Source organism: Clupea harengus, chromosome 20, assembly GCF_900700415.2.
Source record: "Clupea harengus chromosome 20, Ch_v2.0.2, whole genome shotgun sequence".
NCBI classification, from domain to species: Eukaryota; Metazoa; Chordata; class Actinopteri; order Clupeiformes; family Clupeidae; genus Clupea; species Clupea harengus.
The window spans coordinates 22802270-22822870 of NC_045171.1; the positions used below are offsets into that span (position 1 = coordinate 22802270).

The window sequence follows — 20601 nt, forward strand, 5'->3', positions numbered from 1 at the left end:
CACTCGAAGATGCATCTGTATTCCCAATTTTGTGAGGCAGTTTATCCAGAGTAGTGTATGCTGTGGTGTATAGTGTAGTGTATGCTCGAGTGTATAGTGTAGTGTAAACCCCACTCATTCATTTCACACAAATAGCACTCATCATTTATGGCATCCTGTTAAGACCCGAGAGCATAGGACGAAGGTTCTTTGAGCGAATAGATGGTAGAACCTAACAAAGGTTCTTTGAGAGTATAAGGTAGATGGTAGAACCTCAGTGAACAGCTGTACAGGAAGTATTTACACAAGATAAATGTCAAAACACTGAAACAAGTCAAATCTTTCAAATAAGCTTATTTCATGCACAAGAAATCTTGATGTAAATGGTCTAGTTTGCACTTAGTGTGAGTGTGAGTGTGAGTGTGTGTGTAAAACTCAACACCAAAGCACGTAGTCCAGCGTAATGTTTTAATACGTTGTATATATAGATGGTTCATCCATACATCAACCAAAAGCTTGAGAGCTTCACAATCAAGTCCAACAGTACATGCTTCAATGAAGAACCCATGAGCTCCAGCCCCCGGCACTGTCGGCTCTCCGCAGAACGTCAGCCTCGTGTTTAGAACCCTGCACCCCCTGGTAGCACGGACGAGACCTCGGCTCGCCCCCGGGCTCAGCTCCGCTCCGATCACCTCACCTCACCTCACGTCTGTTTAAATAGTTTCAATCGGTTAAAAACCAGCTGCAGTCTGCGCCAGGAGACTAAGAGACCTGAACAATAGGAAAGTGCTAGTCATGAATTTACACAGATCAGATCCGGCTTCACATAGTGCCTCCTTCGCTAGAGCTGAGCTGAGCGCGCACCAAACGTGAGCGTCGCCATGGATACCCGGGCGGCTTCTATTTACAACGAGATATGAGACTGGGTGATGTAGAAAAAACTAAAGCGCTGCGGGAGTGTCTCCAGCAGCTCCAGGGTGGAGGGGGGGGAGAGTCAGATCCTATTTAGTCCCATGGAGGGGAGTGGGAAGACCGTAGAGCTGCCGCCATTGGTCGCCAGAAGGCTGGTTCCTATGGGGGAAAGCGTCGTCCAGAGCAGAGTCGAGTCTCGAGTTTGTGTTCGGGGGTCAAGTGTGTTCAAGTCTCGAGTGTGTTCGGGGTGTTGCCCTTTAGTCTGTCCCAGCCGTTGGTTGCGTTTGTTGTCCTCCCACGTCTTCTGGTGCTATGTCCAATTTGATAGTCAGATTGAAGAGTGAGCCGAGCCAGATCGGGAACAACACAAGCTTTTCACTTCACTACAATCAGTCACAGAGTTAGAAAGGGGGGGGGAAGGGAGGGGGGGGTAGGGACTCAGTTCATCCCGGGGGCCGTCCCGCCAAAATTGAAGTTGGAGGGGACCACAGGAACGTTGAACTTGTAGCCACCGTGCTTCTCAATCATCCGGGACTCTGAGGGGACAAAAAGAAGTAGTTTAAAAACAGACCACACTACACAGGCCCACACTACAGGCCCACACTACAGGCGGGCTCTGAATCAAATGTGCTAGAGGTCAGGAGGTCAAACCTGTTTCAGAACGGATCCTAAGATGATTGATACGATTAAGGTTGTGTACTGTTTAATCATAAGTTTAACACATTGCATCTGCACATGATTCATGGGTTGTTCTTGCTAGGATCACTTACTACCACTTAATCGCAAACAAATCACATTCTCTTTTCTTTCTTGTAGGACAGGAGTATCGGATGTGTGCTAGCATTATATTAGCTGATTCTCCCAGGTTGCTGCTAACCCTAGACTCAAGAACACAGACCTTAACCCTAGACTCAAGAACACAGACATTCGTCTTCATGGGGAAGTAAAAAAAAAAAAAAAAAAAAAAAAAAACGACAATGAAAGTTTAATGTATGAGCGAGCCGTTTTGGAGATAAATAAAATGCATTGTGGACATTGAAAATGTATTTTTAATGGAATGTTGAACTCAGGGATTAATGTCAAAGTGGAGTACATTTCTACAGAGGAGTAGAGTTCTACTGATGGGGGCAGAGTTCTAATGACACTGACAGTTTTAAAGACAACAACAGAGTTCTAAACACAACAACAGAGTTCTAAAGACAACAACAGAGTTCTAAACACAACAACAGAGTTCTACAGACAACAACAGAGTTCTAAAGACAACAACAGAGTTCTACAGAGTTCTAAACACAACAACAGAGTTCTACAGACAACAACAGAGTTCTAAAGACAACAACAGAGTTCTAAAGACAACAACAGAGTTCTACAGACAACAGAGTTTAACAGAGTTCTAAACACAACAACAGAGTTCTACAGACAACAACAGAGTTCTATTAAAGTCCTTATAGGCAGGTCTCCCACATTTGGCTATTGCGGGCTATATCTGCAACTCCACATAGGACGGTCAAACACATTTAAAGTACATCACGAGAATCCACATTTAAACCAATTTTGCAGCCCGGCTATTGCTGTGGCAATGGTGAAATAAACAGAATGTTCAGGTGATGTGGAACGTGATGTAATTTCCAACAATGTGATTGGCTCTTTATAACACAGGGCAGGACTTCCAGTAACAATAGCGCCATGTTTAGAGTTACGCATTTCCCAGTGTGATGACATCCTGCTGGGTTTTGGTGCAGCGTGTGTGTGCAGGTGTGTACGTACTAACCGTGAGCGGCACGTCTCTGGTCAGCCAGTGTGATGACGTCCTGCAGGGTTTTGGTCTGGTCCTCATCCAGCGTCTGAGTCAAGGCCTGGTACCATGCAGGGTCTCGTGTTTGAAGATCTACACACACACACACAAACTCTATGTAAGCTGACATCCAAGAACTGGTGCTCTTCCATACGTGTGTGTGTGGGTATGTGTGTGTTCTGGGTGGTGAGCGTGATGTAGGTGTGTGTGTGTGTGTGTGTGTGTGTGTGTGTGTGTGTATATATAAATATATATACATATATACACATACTCTGTAAGATGGCTTTGAAGATCTGGTACTCGTCCACGTTGTTGTCTTCGTCGTCCACGGCGGTGGTGTATCCCTCTAGTGCAGTTTCCTCAGCATCATCTTCCTCCCAGTCTTCATCATCTCCGTCCTCCCCTGCGTGCTTCGCTAGCATCTCCAGATACTCCTGGCCTTCATCATCTATATCATCCTCATCGCTGCCCAGCTCCGCTAAAACACACACACACACAAATACACACATTAAAACAGAGTTCCAAGGAATTCACATTTCATGGCACATTTATCAACAACTAAATGGTCACAAAACCTGACCTATCAGCAGCCCTGCACACCTTTCATACCGTTATCCTCGTCTTCTTCTCCCTCCTCGTCATCGTCGTCGTCCTGGTTCTCGTGTTCAGCGCGGCAGGTGTACGCTCTCTTCAGCCCATTAAACAGCAGGATCGCCGCCGGCAACAGCTGGCCGACCGCCTGGCTGACCGCTTGGGGCCGCTGCTCCATGTCCATCAGTGCACACAGGCCTAACACACACATCTTACGGTCGTGGAGCCTACACACACACACACACACACACACACACACACAAATCAATAATGTACACCAAGGCCCAACACACACATATCTTACGGTCGTGGAGCACACACACACACATACACCAATAACGTACACAAAGGCCCAACACACACATCTTACGGTCGTGGAGCACACACACACCAATAAAGTACACACAGGCCCAACACACACATCTTACGGTCAAGAAGCCTGTATCCAACACACACACACACACACACACACACACACACACACACACACACACACACACGTTGCAGTCATACAGATGTGCGCACACACACACAAACTTACCCCAGAAAGCAGTCTACATCCTTAAGCCACTGAGAGATGAAGTGGTTTGTGATTGGCTGGGTGTGGTTGGGGAGGCGGAGATTCTCCAGTGTGTTGAGGAGGAGGGGTGGAGAGTAGTAAAGTGCTGCTATGGCAACCTGCAGACACATGGTCCTCAACTCGCTGGTCTTCACCTCCCGCGTCAGGCGCTCCAGAGCGGACGCCACAAACAGCGGCACCACCTTAGGGACACACACACACACACACACTTATTCACTCTCCAGCTCATCTCAAACGCAAACGCAAACACTTATTCACTCTCCAACTGATCTCAAACACAAACACACAGGTGTGGGCTGGTTGCTAAGTTACCTGGTCGATGCCACGCCCTTTGCACTGCAGGATGATCACCTCCAAGAGCTTGACAGCATGGCATTCTGGGTCTTCCCCCGCCTCGCCCATCAGGACCTACACACACACACACACACTTGAATTAATCTCCACCTGTCAGGACCTGCACACACACACACAATCACTCTCACCTCACATAACGTCTCAAATATTTATGCAATTTACATAACCACACTCACAACCACTCCCACAGGATTGTGACTGTGCGTGTTCAAACCTACATACCTTCTTGCACATGCTGTAAATGATCTCCAGGTATTTGGTGTCTGATAAGAGAGTGTCCGTATCCACGGTAATATAGTTGTGAAGCAGAGGCATCATGTCTGAAATGAGACAATGTACAAGATGCAGTGAGGAGAGGTGTGCGTGTGTGTGTGTGTGTGTGTATGAGCGTCTGACGAGCACTGTGTGAGTGTGTGTGTGTGTGTGTACGTCTCTGTACCTGTGAAGTAGTCAAAGCCGTCCTGCTGGAAGACCTCAAAGACAAGAGGCAGCAGCTGCCACATCTGTGGCGACACCTGCTGGCAGGTAAGAGAATGCGCCAGGGACAGGATCTCTTCATAGAACTCTGTACACACACACACACACACGGTTACAATGCAATCCACCCGTCAGCCTGAGTGCTGTCCTCACAGGGAAACCAACATCACAAACATGACTGGGAAAAGTGACTCAAAGCTGCTGTCTGTGTCTGGGCTGAAGCCAGGCTACTAGAGTTTTCTGTGTGTGTGTGTGTGTGTGTGTGTGTGTGTGTGTGTGTGTGTGTGTGTGTGGCTTACCCAGGACATGCTGCTGCAGGACTGTTCCAATCACCTGAAGACAGATACCCTCCAGCTGCTGCGTGATCTACAACACACACACACATACACACACACACGTTAAGACAGTGAACAGGCCATTATTTCAGATTAGCGTGGGAATGGCTGTCTTGTTATTGCTGCTTATGGTGGTGTGTGTGTGTTTGAGTGTGTACCTCCTTGTGGTCCTCCACCACGCTGAGCAGTGTGTCGATGGTGTTGAGGATGCCCATCGCCGTGACGGCCTTGTCGTCTCCTCCCTCCTCGTCTGGGCCCGTCTGGATGACCTGGTTGAAGGTCATGGCCAGGTGCTGGGTCATCTCCACGGCGATGGGCGTCACCTCCTCGCTGTATTCACAGATCATCTTCTGGATCACGCTGGTGAGGTCATCAGTTTCCGTCTCCCTGACGATGTGCAGAAGAGCCTGCATCACCGGCCGAATGAACGGCGTGATGTACTCCTTAGCTGCATGCACACAAACACACACACACACACACGAAAAGACAAACCATTCCTATATGAGACGGTTGTGCATAATAAGACCTGACAGGTTATGGGGATTATTTGCAATGTAGTAATGAGGTTTCGTGGTGGAGACGGGCAGACATCCATTTCACAAACACATCATTTCTAGAAGTGTCTGAGAAGACATCCATTTCACAAACACATCATTTCTAGAAGTGTCTGAGAAGCCCAGGGCAGGAGCTTACAGGCCACTTGAGACCCGGATGGGAACACAACCTGGTCTCGCCGCACGAGTCTCACGCCAGTCTCGCTCGCACGAGTTTGACGCCAGTCCCGCACCGCTTACAGGTGGACTAACGGGGGACTTGGCTGTGGAGCAACATGCTGTGGCTACAGCAGCTGGGCTAAACTACATGGCAACATGCTGTGGCTACAGCGGCTAAACTAGATGTCAACATGCTGTGGCTACAGCAGCTAAACTAGATGTCAACATGCTGTGGCTACAGCGGCTAGGCTAAACTACATGGCAACATGCTGTGGCTACAGCGGCTAGGCTAAACTAGATGGCAACATGCAGTAGCGCTTGATGCCTGCTTTGAATAGACAATTATACTGTAAAGGGAGAATAATGTGGCATTTATTTTAGACTGGGTAAGGGTTACTATGGATACCACTATTTATAGTCCATGAGTCTTTACTCACAATATACACAGTTTTGCAAGTAAAAAGAGTTCTGTATTTGTATTCCAAGTTGTTTCTAAATCATATATTAAATCAGATAACCTGGAATATTAAGTCTCCTTAGTTACAGGGTCTACTTTAGTTAACACAGAGCAATATGTCGACAGGGTCTAGTTTAATTAACGCAGAGCAATATGTCGACAGGGTTTAGTTCAGTTAACGCTGAGAAACATGTCGACAGGGTCTAGTTTAAAAAACATAGTCCGTCTAGCGACTGTTATTGTGGGTGTGTGTGCCTGTCTCCTGGTTGCTAGAGAGAACCACTTTGACAGGCCTCTGATCCTGTGTGTGTGTGTGTGTGTGTGTTTACCTTTCTCCTGGTTGCTGATGAGGACCTGTAGTGCGATGGCCGCCTCCACCTTGACGGGCATCTGGTTGTCGTTGATGAGGCAGAGTCTGGTGAGCTCCAGCGCCGTCTGCAGGTTCTGGTCGCTCTTAAACTTCACCTCACAGAAGTAGTGCAGCACCCAGCACGCCTGCGCACACACACACACACACACACACACACACACACACACACACACACACATCAACACCAGCACGCCTGCGCACACATCAACACCAGCACCAGCACACACACCCCCACCCCAACATCCACACACATCAACACCAGCACACACAAACCCCAACATCCACACACATCAACACCAGCACGCCTGCGCACGGACACACACACACACACACACACACAAACCACACACACCCCCACCCCAACATCCACACACATCAACACCAGCACACACAAACCCCAACATCCACACACATCAACAGCAGCACACACAAACACCCCAACATCGACAGCTACATTGACACCCATGGCACCCATTGATACCCTGGCCCTCATGTAGCCCAGCCCTCTGCCCAACAGGGGACACAGACAGACAGACAGACAGACAGACAGACAGACACACACACAAAAGTCTTACCCTGGCCCTCATGTATCCCAGCTCACTGCGGAACAGGGGGAACACGTGGTTCTGCAGCATGAACTCCATCTGATCCTTATAGACCTTTTTCTGAGGGAGAGAGAGTGTGTTTGAGCATTAGGTTTGGTGTGTGTGTAGTGTGTGTGAGAATTTTGTGTGTGTTTGAGCATTGGTTTGGTGTGTGTTTGTTTGTAGTGTGCATTTAACCACCACACACACATATATAGTACACATTAATGTGTGTGTGAGAGATTATTGAGTGTGTGTGTGTGTGTGTGTGTACCTACCTTGAGCAGGATCTCTGCCAGTGAGCCGATCATGTGTAGAGCTCCGTCCTTCTTGCGGGGGTCAGTGGCAGGATCCGTCAAGATCTGATAACAGAAACCCATCGTCTTCTGCAGCACCTACACACACACACACACACACACACACACACACACACACACACACACACACACACACGTCAATGGAGCCAGTTTGATGCATGATCCAGTCACACACACACAATCTGTTCATTTAACCTCACACAAACACATACCATCGTCCTAACATCACAAACACACACTCAATCACTCACAAACAAACAAACAAAAACACACACACAAACACTCACTTCCTTCCTCTTGTTGCAGGCGGTGAACAGCAAAGTCTGTGCTGCTGTAGTGGGGGAGATGAAATCCTCAAACACGTCTGTGGAGGAAAAAAAAATACAAACTTCATGTGAGTATGTGTGTGTGCGTGTACGAACCAAAACACATGTGTGTGTATGCTCACCAAACTTCCTGTGTGTATGTGGGTGTGAGTGTCGTGTGAGTGTCGTGTGTGTGTGTGTGTGTGTGTGTGTGTCGTGTGTGGGGGTGTGTGTCATGTGTGTGGGGGTGTGTGTCATGTGTGTGTGGGTGTGAGTGTATGTAGGTGTGTGTGTGTGTGTCATGCTTACTCACCAAACTTCATACGGATATACTCATAAGGGTCTTCTTGCCACAGCTCTTCATCACTGTCTGTGTAGCACATGAGCGGGAACACCACGTCTTGGATGATGCCCTGCGCACACACACACACACACACACACACACACAGTGAGTATAGACCAACGACAACTAGATGCATCTCACTTTGTCACGCTGGCATCAGTCCCACTATTTCACAATGACTTCGTGTCCAAATGTCCGACATGTCCTGAGTGTGTGTGCGAGTACGTGTGATGTTCACATGAGTGTGTGTGTGTGTGTGCGCGAGTACGTGATGTTCACATGAGTGAGTGTGTGTGTGTGTGTGTGCGTGTGTGTGTGAGCACGTACTCTCTCACACACACACACACACACACACACACACACACACACACACACTCATGTGAGCATCTCACGTACTCACACAACCGGTTGTGAGGGAGAGGTAAACGCACAAAAGGGGACAGTTTCTTTTCTCTTGTGGTGTGTTGTATGGAGAAGTGGCGGCAAGCTAGTTTTAAAACAAAGTGTAACCTAGACAGCCAAACGCCTGTATTGGTACACAGAGTATAACCTAGACAGCCAAACGCCTGTATTTGTACAAACAAGCTCTTTTGTTTTTTATATGCATCTTTATTATTTACATTCCACCAACAGCATTCTCGGGACAAATCAAAATCCGAGTTTGAGGAGTACGGAGGATTCCCTTCAGCTTGCGGAGTCGGTATTCCTTTTTGTTCCTGTTTACGATGCAATGCGTCGCTATTTTTGTTTTTGAAAAGGATTGATTTTTTTGGATTAAGTATACGCAGGGTTTTTCCTGCATAGAGAAAATTTGGGCGCGCGCCTAAGCCGTTTTCCCGAGCGCCTACATCAAATCGCGAGCGCCTAAGGCAAAAAAAAAAAGTCCGCGATAAAATAAATAAATAAATAAAAAAAAGCTGTCATTCATGGCGCAATTCAGCTTAATAGTGTTTTGAGCCCTCACCGTCGACTTCAAGGGCGCATCCCACCTCCCACCCCCTGAGCCAATCATTGAACAGAGGCTGCTCCAAGCTTGCCAGTTTAGAGAAGACGTTGGTTTGGATTTGAGATTTGAGCAAGCGACTTAATGTAGCTAGCTTTTAGCTGTTTTCAACCAAGGGACTTTACTTCAAAAATGTTGTTTTCAACCTGCTTACAAATCTGGTTAAAACAACTAGTGAAGGTGTTTTAGAATAATATTAATGCCATATACAATAACTGACTTTATGTTAACACCACTAATTAATGTTAGCTGTCTTAATTATTTAGCGCAATGCTAGCATGCATCTACCGTAATTCGATATTTAACCAAGGTAGCCTATTGTAGCTACTGCAAAATATTGATCGCGACCTGTTTACAAATCTGGTTAAAAGATAAAGGTGAGCTGTTATTTATAGATATGAATTATTTCTCATGCATCTAATGGCTTACAGCTACCTGTAAAGCATCTAAACGTACAGAGTAAGGGAGGTTGACTGCTAAATACAGTACATTAAGGCAGCCACCAGTCTTTGGATAGCTCTCATAAGTGAGTTATTGTATATGGCATTAATATTCTAACCATCACACATAGGATATATAGGTACACAAACACACTGCTTAAATAAAACACTAAGCCTACTATCAAAGTATTTTTTAAGATATTGTAGGCAACTGCTAGCTAGCTAAATAATGTCAGCAACTGCTAGCTAGCTGCTTGCTCAACTTCAAACCAACGTCTTCTCTTAACTGGCAAGCTAGGAGCAGCCTCTGTTCAATGATTGGCAATTCATCACGCGTGCAATGCATGTAAGCGAATATGGTCTCAATAGTATGTTTCAAGTATAGGCTACAGCCGAAACCTCGTTCTGTTTTGATCAATAGTAATCGAGTTGATAAGCGTGTCTTCTTGTCTGAACAATACGCAACTGTGAGGTGCGCGAATGGACAGAGCGGCCAGCTGCCAATCAGTCAACTTGCGTATGCATCCTGACTTCATCAGTCGGCGCTGATTTTGAGCATAACATTCTATTTTCAGTATTCATGGCTTTCAATGTATTAAAATATCTGCTATGTTGAGGACATACACAGGTGTAGGCTATTATTTGATTTGTCTACCCATTTGAACGAGTACCAGTAGACCGCGGGGCCTCGGGAGAGGCAGACAACCGCATTGGTTTATCAATGAAAGCTCAGCTCGTTCGGAGGAGAGCGGATAGATTTGTGTTGCATCTCGAATATAATAATATTAATATTATCATTGATAAATAAACCGGTGCGGTTGTAAACTGTCGTTCCGCTGCGAGGGCCAGCCCGACGTGCACGAATACACCTGTACAAATGCAAATTAAATGTTCACTCAAAATGCTGACAAAAGTTTGATTTCCAACGCAGCCTCCATTGGTGGGCCAATAGAAGTTAAACACACTATTAAACATATTTGTGGACAGTTTTAATAATAAAAACAAAAAGAATGGTATGTAGGTTTGTATAATAAAAATGAATAGTAATAATAGATAAACTTGAATTTCATAATTTGTGTGTTACATTTCTGACCACTGGTTAGTTCTAGATTTTATTGATACACATTTCAGTAGTTTGCATATGTAGAGGTAAACCTTGATAATCTTTGAACCATACATGATAGCACCATGGGGCTTGGACTACTGTCAATCTATTAGCCTATCTATTTTAATCTAAAGTGTAAGCAAAATGATTTCCTGAAGCATATCCTCCATTATTTATGAAATGGTAACATGTAAGCTAATAAGGTGACATGGTAACACAGACTGTGCGCGCGTAGCGCGCAATTTTTTTTTTTAGCACCGAAGACCCATTTTGACCCAGGAAAAACCCTGATACGCACGGGATATTTTTCTTGATAATTAAAAGAAATCGAGGAAGCAGGCCGACACTGCGGCCTGTTGGGACTCCACATTCACTTTGGAACTAGAAAATATTTTTCTCTACGGAGTTAGATTTCCTTCACAAATTCATGCAAATATCCCACAATTTCTGGTAACAAGTTACAATTTCTGATTATAGTTCAATAAAATCACTAAACAAACCCTCACAAGATCCTGGTGGGGTCACAATTTTTAGGAATTCCTGCAGGAAAGTGTATGTGTGCGCGTACCTGGATTTGTGTGTCGAGTGTGTGTGTGTGTGTGTGTGGCTTGAGGTTTTTCCAGGTGACGGCATGAGCAATGCCCTGGTGTGTGTGTGTGTGTGTGTGTGTGTGTGTGTCCACCTGGATGTGTGTGTGTGTGCATACCTGTATGTGTGGCTTGAGGTTTTTCCAGGTGACGGCATGAGCAATGCCCTGGTGTGTGTGTGTGTGTGTGTGTGTGTGTGTGTGTCCACCTGGATGTGTGTGTGTGTGTCCACCTGGATGTGTGTGTGTGTGCATACCTGTATGTGTGGCTTGAGGTTTTTCCAGGTGACGGCATGAGCAATGCCCTGGTTGATGTAGTTGAGCGTCTGCTGCAGAACCCGTGGAGCTACATAGTGCTGCTCCTTATACTGGTACAAGACCTTCAACAGGACCTGCGCACACACACACACACACACACACACACACACACACACACACAGAGAGATAAATACATCAACAAGAGCTGTGGGGTTGGGGATGACTGATGGTGGGGTTGGGGATGACTGACGGAGGGGTTGGGGATGACTGAGGGAGGGGTTGGGGATGGAGGGGTTGGGGTTGGGGTTGACTGAGGGAGGGGTTGGGGGTGACTGACGGAGGGGTTGGGGATGACTGACGGAGGGGTTGGGGATGGAGGGGTTGGGGTTGGGGTTGACTGAGGGAGGGGTTGGGGGTGACTGACGGAGGGGTTGGGGGTGACTGACGGAGGGGTTGGGGGTGACTGACGGAGGGGTTGGGGGTGACTGATGGAGGGGTTGGGGTTGGGGGTGACTGACGGAGGGGTTGGGGATGACTGACGAGATAATAATGGAGGGGCTGATGGACGAGATGAGATACTGCTCCTTTTACTGGTACACCCCCCCACACACACACACCCCACACCCACTGACACACACACAAAGCCCTACCTGCTGCGCAGCCACGGCATAACCCTTCAGGAACAGCTCTGCAAACTCGCCATATTCTTTGGTGGTGTTTCCAGGGCTACCGTACCTACGGCAACAAACAACAAATCAGATAAGCTACAAAGAACCAGAACGAAGGGAGAGGGAAGAGAGGAGAGGAGATGTTTGCGTATGTCTCAAAAAGAGAGGAGAGGAAGGGAGGAGAGGAGAGATGTTTGTCTACTTCTCAAACAGAGAGGAGAGGAGGAGATGTTTGTCTACTTCTCAAACAGAGAGGAGAGGAGATGTTTGTCTACTTCTCAAACAGAGAGAAGAGGAGGGAGGAGGAGATGTTTGCGTACCTCTCAAACAGACGGGCCAGGATGTGCAGAGCCCATTTCTTACATTTCCACCAGGGCAGCTCCTGTCTCTCCTCCTCCTCCACCTGAAGAGTCTCCTACAACACACACACACACACACACACACACACACACACACACACACACACACACACACACAGAGAGCGAGAGAGAGAGAGTCAGAGCGAGAGAGACGGGGGGAGTCGGAGAGAAATATGGAGAGAGAGAGAGAGAGAGAGAAAAATATGGAGAGAGAAATATGGAGAGAGAAAGAAAGAAAGAAAGAAAGAGAGAGAGAGAGAGACAGACAGACAGGCTTACTTACTGGAGGAACGTCTCTGTCCACCACGGTCTTCAGAATCTCCATCCAGTCCGTCAGAGTCTGTCTGTTAATAAGCTCCAGAGGCAGGTTATACTACACACACACACAGAGAGAGAGAGAGAGAGAGAGATCACTCTGGTTATACAGGAGATCCATTATGAATAAGCAAAAAGATATGCGTGTGTGTGTGTGTGTGTGTGTGTGTGTGTGTGTGTGTGTGTGTGTGTGTGTGTGTGTGTGTACCTGGAACAGGGCGTAGAGGATCTTAAAGATCTGTTTCTGGATGAGAACGGAGTCACTGGAGGCGTCTGGCAGGAGCTGAATAAAGCGCTCTCGAAGCATGGGCATGAAGATCTGCATGGCCGCCACCAGGGGCTGCCTTTCCTCTGGCTTCTTATACCTACACACACGCACACACACAGGCATGAAGATCTGCACTGCAGCCACTATAGGCTGCTTCTCCTCATACCTACACGCTCACAGAGGAGGATTCCTGTGTGTGTGTGTGTGTGTGTGTGTGAGAGACAGAGAGAGAGAGTGTGTGTGTGTGTGTGTGTGTGTGTGTGTGTGTGTGTGTGTGTGTGTGTGAGAGTGAGTGAGTGTGTGTGTGTGAGAGACAGAGAGAGAGAGAGAGAGTGTGTGTGTGTGTGTGTGTGTGTGTGTGTGTGTGTGTGTGTGTGTGAGAGAGAGTGTGCTCACTCGTAGTTCTTGACCAGCTGGTAGAGACACAGAAGGATGCCCAGCCACGCGCTGCTGTTGTCAGACTGCAGGTAGAAGGCGATCTTGTCCACGATGGCCGTCCACTTGCCAGGGTAGTCCTGCTTGATCATGTGATGGATGCAGGTCGTCAGCTGCACCCTGCAGAGAGCATGTACACACACACGCTGATGACACCCAGATAGACTTCAGGAGAGAGTGAGAGAGAGAGAGAGAGCGAGAGAGAGCGAGAGGGGTGTGTATCGTACCGTATCCTCTCCGGCGAGTGGATGATGGCTTCTATTATGTTGTCTCGGATGAACTGGCGATCTTCCTCCGGAATGTTGCTGCCCGGAGTCTCTGTCCCCTCGGCCTCACTCCAGTACTGAGTCACCATGTTCTTTAGATAGATTACACCTACACACACACACACACACACACAGTCAGAAAAGTCCTTCATGCCGTCACCTCGCCCTCACTCCAGTACGGAGTCACCATGTTCTTCAGATAGATCACACCCTGTACACACACAGAGTCAGAACAGTCCTTCATGCTGTCCCATTTCCTCTAACCAGCGATGCCTGCTTAACCCACACACACACACACACACACACACACACACACACACACACACACACACACACACACACACACACACACACACACACACACACACACACACACACACACACACACAACAGGCTACATCCACACTAGTACCCAACCCAATAATATCTTAGGCTACATCCACACTACCCAAATAATACCTTTATAAGGCCAATATCTATTATCGTTCGGTCGTTTAATTTGCTATAAAGAAAGGCTTGGATGGCCTTGTAAGGGCTTGTTGTTGTTCCTGGTATGTTAGATATTGAATCCTGGGCTTACTTTAACAGAATGACAAGTATATATAAAGACAAGTGACTAGATAGCCTACTAGCTGGCTAGCCTGCTAACTAGCTCACTAGTCCAGTCTGTTATGCTATTTCCACACGCTACGCCACGGCCACTCAAAGCGTTGGAAGCATATTGTTACGCTGTCATGTGTTCGCACCGTTAGGCTACATGCACACTAAGGCTTCCCGTCTGCTTAAGTCCACTGGGCATCCATACTACTCCAGAGTTTTGGAAACGCTGCTGGCCCCGTTTTAGTTAGAAAAGGCCACGGTTGCATTTCAGGGTGGGCGACAAGGGGTACGTTTCCCAAAGGGATGGTTGCTAAGCTAACCACGTTAGCAACATACGTAGTTGGAACCACGCAGTTGCGATGCAAGTGTTTGCCCAAACCATAGTTCGAATCATATGTAGCCTGTTATATATATGAAAACTGTTGATTAGATGTTGATTAGCCATATATATATATATATATATATATATATATATATATATATATATATATATATATATATATATGTGTGTGTGTGTGTGAATACTGTTCATATTCAGGGAAGGAATATGGTTTCACATAGAACTAGCAACAGAGGATAAGGACGATAATTATGTAGACGGAAGAATTACTTCAGACTGGATATGAAAGCGTTAGTCCAAGGATGGCTTCAGGCTTTGGGTTAGAGTTGAAACCAAATCAGTGACCTAACCCTATCGAAAATACCACAATAGAAAACAGTTCACAGTAAATAGGTAAAGCCTTTTAAATGTAAGCTATGTCAAGCCCAATAAACATTATCTATGTCAAGCCCTATAAGCGTTAGCTATGTCAAGTCCTATAAACATTAGCTATGTCAAGCCCTATAAACGTTAGCTATGTCAAGCCCTACAAACATTAGCTATGTCAAGCCCTATAAACGTTAATTGAATACCGACAAAGATTTCACGAGGTAAGCCGGTACGAACAAATCAATATGATAGAAGACTTAAGAATTTGGGGAAAATTATTCATGGATGAAATTGAGGTATCCAAAGTTTGAACTAACATGTGTGTGCGCTAGTGTGAGTGTGTGTTACTACTAACTAACATGGTTCAAACTTAGTCAGTACTATGTTGGTCAGACAGTTTTGGGAAACAGTCGTACTTTAGATGTTGGTTAGCTTAAACTAACAAGTGTGTGTGTGTGTGTGTTACTACTAACTAACATGGTACAATGCATCGTTAATGTCAACCTCAGTCGTTGGATAAGCACGCCAGAAACAGAGACCTTCTAAAATGATTACGCAGATAGCCACACTCGCTTCCTGACTGGGTCACATCAGTCATGACGTATCCTTCCCTGATTAGTCACGCTCACATCACACCACCCTTTTCAAGAAGGGTCCTTCCATTTTCAGGCATGTGTGTGTATGGTGAGGAGGATAGAGAATGTGTGTGTGTGTGTGTATGGTGAGGAGGATAGAGAGTGTGTGTGTGTGTGTGCGCGCGTGTGTGTATGCTGAGGAAGACGGAATGTGTGCGTCACCTGCTTGTCTGACGGGAAGGTCCAGCTGGTCTGACATGGTGACCTGGAGCAGCGTGGACACGAAGTTCACTTGTGTGTGACCCTGGGGAGAGAACACACACACACACACAGCTCATCAGCAGCAGTCACCCTGGTTCACTTGTGTGTGACCCTAGGGAGAGAACACACAAGAGCTTGATGACACGAACGGACACGGGCGCTCACACACACACACAGCTCATCAGCCACCCTGGTTCGGATGTTGGCCAAGGGTTACAACAGCTCAGTGATACACACACACACACACATCAGTGTAACTCAAAGCCTGCAGCAGAAGGGCTGGTCAGGGGAAGAGGGCATTCTTTATATTACTGCTGCTCCATCTAACAGCATGTAGGCTACTTCAGATTGCAGGGAGAGAGTCTCTCTCTCTCTCTCTCTCTCTCTCTCTCTGAGTGAGTGAGAGTGTGTCTGTGCACACAATTTCACTTGCCTGAACCACAGGATAAGCAGATATTTATGTGTCCATGTTGAATAGCCAATCTGGGGGCCCGGGGTTGGCAACAGTGACATGGGGACCCTGCGTTGGCAACAGTAACATGGGGACCCTGCGTTGGCAACAGTGACATGGGGGCGGGGGCAACAGTAGCATGGGGGCCCTGCGTTGGCGGGGGCAACAGTAGCATAGGGGCCCTGCGTTGGCGGGGGCAATAGTGACATGTGTTCCTTTCTTCCGGACATATGATGCACTGTGGAGCCTTCGACTCCTTCCTTATCGTCTTCATGAAGCTCAACACAAGTTGCCATAACGGGACATTATATACGTACACACACACACACACACACACATAATGGGAGCTTGTATACTAATGGAACATCACGTCACTTAGAGGAAGGGAGTAAGTGCCACTAGCACACACAGTTTTTCACCACATGACATGATTCACCTCACTCACATACACACCTGAACTCACCTGTCACAACAATCCATCACAACATCGGAACCACACACACACCCAGCAGAACTCACAATCACACTCCCATGACAATTAGGGGTCATGTGCATTAACTACAACTTACGACTTTCATTAGAAAGGATTTCTTGAGAAATGACAAAATTCTGACGTCATTCCATTTCATATTTTTCATCTCCCACCACATTCTCTGTTATTGTTTGACAAATTCGTTCTATGCATATTTTCAAGTGACCGTGAATACAAACGAAACCATCGCGTTGAACATGCTTAGTGCATTACAGTTAAATGACCATTTCCTGCATTGGGACTACAAAATACATTATTTCACACCAGTGGCACTTTTAGAAGTGAGCGCTCTGCATCCCATGACGTCCATCTCAAAGGTCAGAGGGCGATCAGAGCGCGCCCCCCCGTCTCACCGAATTCCACCTAAACTTGACACGCGCATGACTGATATCTACACTAGCTGACTAATACGCCGCATCATCCCCGGAAAGACCAAATATTTGGGAAGGTAGCGCCTGTTTCAATCTACGTTCTCTCATATGCACCCGTATGGTCCTGTCCATGCGAGTGGTCCAGTTTAATTCCACTGCCATTATTGGCTACCAGGCTAGTGTAGCTAACTTTGCGTTAAACGTCATTGTAGCTAGTTAACAGTTGGCTATGTAGATAAACAAGACGTAAACTGGGTAGGTGCTCTGACCAGATATGATTTCCAGACGACGCTCATTATCAACCACATCGCTAACTACAGTGCAAAAGAAAATAAACGAGCTCCTGAGGCTAGCTACATTCCAGACGGCCAGTGTGTGACAAACATTAACATTACCGCATTAAGCACATGACACGTGAAGACAGCGGTCAGCTAACTTGTCTCGCGTTTGTAGCAGGCAAAACCTCTGGCTAACATTAGCCCTTCCGCGAGCTAGGCTAGCGTGATGTAACAGTCAGTAGAGAGACATTCTGTTTATAAATCTTATCACCAACAAACCGTGAAATGACAAGACCGTTAGCGCAGAGTTGCGATCTGATGGTAAACGTAATGATAATATTACGGCATTCAGTTGGATGAGCGACTTCAGTGGGCTGAATGTCGGTTTTCCTGCTACGTATCAAGCTAACTACGTAGCAAATGCTAAATCCACGTTTAAAAACAGTAGCTGACAAGCTAACATGGGTTAAGGGGAGAACGGAGTCGTAGCTATGACATGGACTGACTGTTTTCATATGCTAGTCCAAAAGATATAGCATCAAATGCCAATAAATGCTTATTGAAATATCTGTTGATTATTATGAAGTCTGTATGGGGAAGTTAACGCTTGACATTTGGTTGAAGCTGCGCCAATAACGCGAATCTAGGCTCCATGCTGTCCTGCTGTGGAACTGGAGGCCTGCTTTTAGCACGGGCCACCATCTCGCGACTTTACCTCATTCAGCTGCCTCTCCGCGGCTTCCCGGAGATTCGGGTCCATAGTGCCCCGAAGGGCCTCGATCAAGGCGTTAGGATCCATATCAAAGGCTGTGCTGTGGATCGGATTCAGCAGGTTAACTGTTACAAGAGCTATGAAATCCTAGGCAATGCGCACATGGACGCGCGGTTCTCCTGCTACCGGCGCGAAAGGAAGAAGGAATAAGATGCCCGGATAGTTCAGCGCCAATCTCTCTCTCAACTTCCGCTTTCACTGAGAAGCGCTATAGGAGTTGTAGTTTTATAAGTAGGACTGCCAAAGTGGTAGGCTATCCAATCTGAGGTCATTCTGCTTTATGCTGGGGTATGCATTTGGGGTGAAGACATTTGACCGATGGTTGAATAGTGAGGAACAAGCGGCGACCATATCCTCCTGCTCAACATGATGTAAATCAATAGCCCATAGCCACCATAAGTGTTTAAATAATCAATAAATTAGATTACACAACAAGCTCTTAAAATACCTTGAAATTCACTTTTATTTTATTTTTCACCTGACACTGTCCCCCACCCCCGTTTTTAACCTTTTTTGACCAACTTTCAAAAACAAGACAAATCAAGAAGACTTGTGCAAAATGCAAGGGTGGGGGGTGTTTGCATCAGGGTACATCAGTACATGGCTCTAACCCTAGCCCTAACCTCTGACCCCTAACCCTAGCCCTAATCTCTGACCCCTAACCCTAGCCCTAACCTCTGGTTTGCATGCTGTGTGGCTGTGTTTTTTTAAATGAATAAGGAAGTCAAATGGAGGGCCATGTTTGTGAAATAGTAAGATCCAGCCAGAAAGCTCATTTAGCAATCTGGATTAGGGTTAGCAATCTGTGCTTCTAATTCATTGGTTGCCCAACACCTTAGGCCTACTGTTCCCTGTCTGATGTTCTAACCGATTCAACTCCTGGGACAGATAAGCATTTGACTGGGAGGAAATATTTAGGGAATTATATCTCTGCCTGGTTTCAGGGACATGACAGGTGACACACACACACACACACTCAGGGACAGGACAGGGGTTATCACATAGCAGTCCCTCCAGGATCTTGCAATCTTGTGTTTTCACCAATTTAAGCATATTAAAGGATTTTCCACAATTGGAATGATCTGTTCTTACCGCAATATTTCCACAGAAAAAACGCTGTCATGGAAGATGGAGAAAGTGAACCACTTGACAGGCTCAAAAAGTTATTGTACATGTCTGACAGCATAGAAATTATCCCTGCAGAGAAAGACCTGTGTCTGTTTACCTCAATTACTGCAAAAAAAGTACAAAATGACAGTTTCAACAGTTTCTGCAGTTTCAGTTTCAGTTTCTGATTCTGTTAGAAATTACTTTAAAGTAGACTATGTACTCCGACACTTATAATTACATTATGAGCCTGTCAGTGGTGGAAAAAAGCAGTTTTTTTGTTTGGGATCATGTGTGAGGTTTTTTTGCTTCGATTTTTTAAAAGTTTTTGAGAAATAGACACTGTGCAATGTAAAACCCCCATTATTGTAACTGAAAAATACGTCTGAGGGGATTTGCGAGGTGTCTGAGCCAGCTATCTAATGTTGGAATACTACTACCCACAAGGTAAACAGCGATGTATTGACGGAGACGGAGAGTTAAAAAAATTGGGAGGTGCACGTCAGGCCACGGAGAGAGGCTCTGAGAGGGTTTGCCACGACAGAGAGGGCTCTCTGTGTGTCCGTGTCTCTGTACGGACGACCATAAATTAGGCTTAACCCTTCTGTTAGCCACACAGAGTCGCTTGCCTCCCTGCGGATAATGTGCACAACACAACTCAAACATTTTGAAGGATGGGAGAAAGAAAAGAAAATGGATCAGGGTGACAGCCTCTCTCTCTCTCTCTCTCTCTCTCTCTCTCTCTCTCTCTCTCTTTGGAGGGTAAGCTTCAGCCAGTTAGCCTTCAAATTGACCACTGGCATTTTTTTTAAAATGTTGGACAATGGGAGCTCCCTTCCAGCACCATTTCTATGAATTCTACCAATAAAATGTTAACTACTAATTTTCTACCAATAAAATATTAACAATTCCTGAAATTTCTAGATCATGTCCTTGGCATAGCCTGCTAAACACACAAGCACTATCCACAGAAGCACATGAACACTATCTCTCTGCACTCTTTGCATTACTTTCCTCGTGGACATCAACACTGTCACAATCAATGCACACTGTAATATAGGGCCAGATCTATCCGCTATCTGTATACACCCCACTCCCTGTGAACATGTTCTACCTATGTGTATTGTTTTTTT

At 46.3% G+C, this 20601-nt stretch overlaps 1 protein-coding gene across 2 annotated transcripts; it reads right to left on the reverse strand.

Moving 5' to 3' along the window:
- Positions 1–433: 433 nt before the first annotated feature.
- On the reverse strand, positions 434–18535 carry ipo7 (importin 7). 2 transcript variants are annotated; one of them, XM_031557976.2, is made up of 24 exons: positions 18305–18535; positions 15919–16000; positions 13774–13921; positions 13508–13666; positions 13052–13208; positions 12812–12901; positions 12490–12584; positions 12152–12236; positions 11501–11635; positions 8080–8179; positions 7749–7825; positions 7423–7539; positions 7136–7225; positions 6520–6685; positions 5179–5468; positions 4985–5051; positions 4648–4773; positions 4431–4528; positions 4167–4262; positions 3816–4036; positions 3293–3501; positions 2955–3161; positions 2660–2776; positions 434–1427 (listed from the first exon to the last, which is right to left on the reverse strand). In XM_031557976.2, the coding sequence occupies exons 1-24, from the start codon at positions 18386–18388 to the stop codon at positions 1330–1332; spliced, it is 3114 nt and encodes a 1037-aa protein (XP_031413836.1). In that variant the 5' UTR covers positions 18389–18535; the 3' UTR covers positions 434–1329. The 2 variants fall into 2 exon arrangements, with proteins under 2 accessions (XP_031413836.1, XP_031413835.1); XM_031557975.2 differs by having other exon boundaries at positions 3284–3501.
- Positions 18536–20601: the final 2066 nt, after the last annotated feature.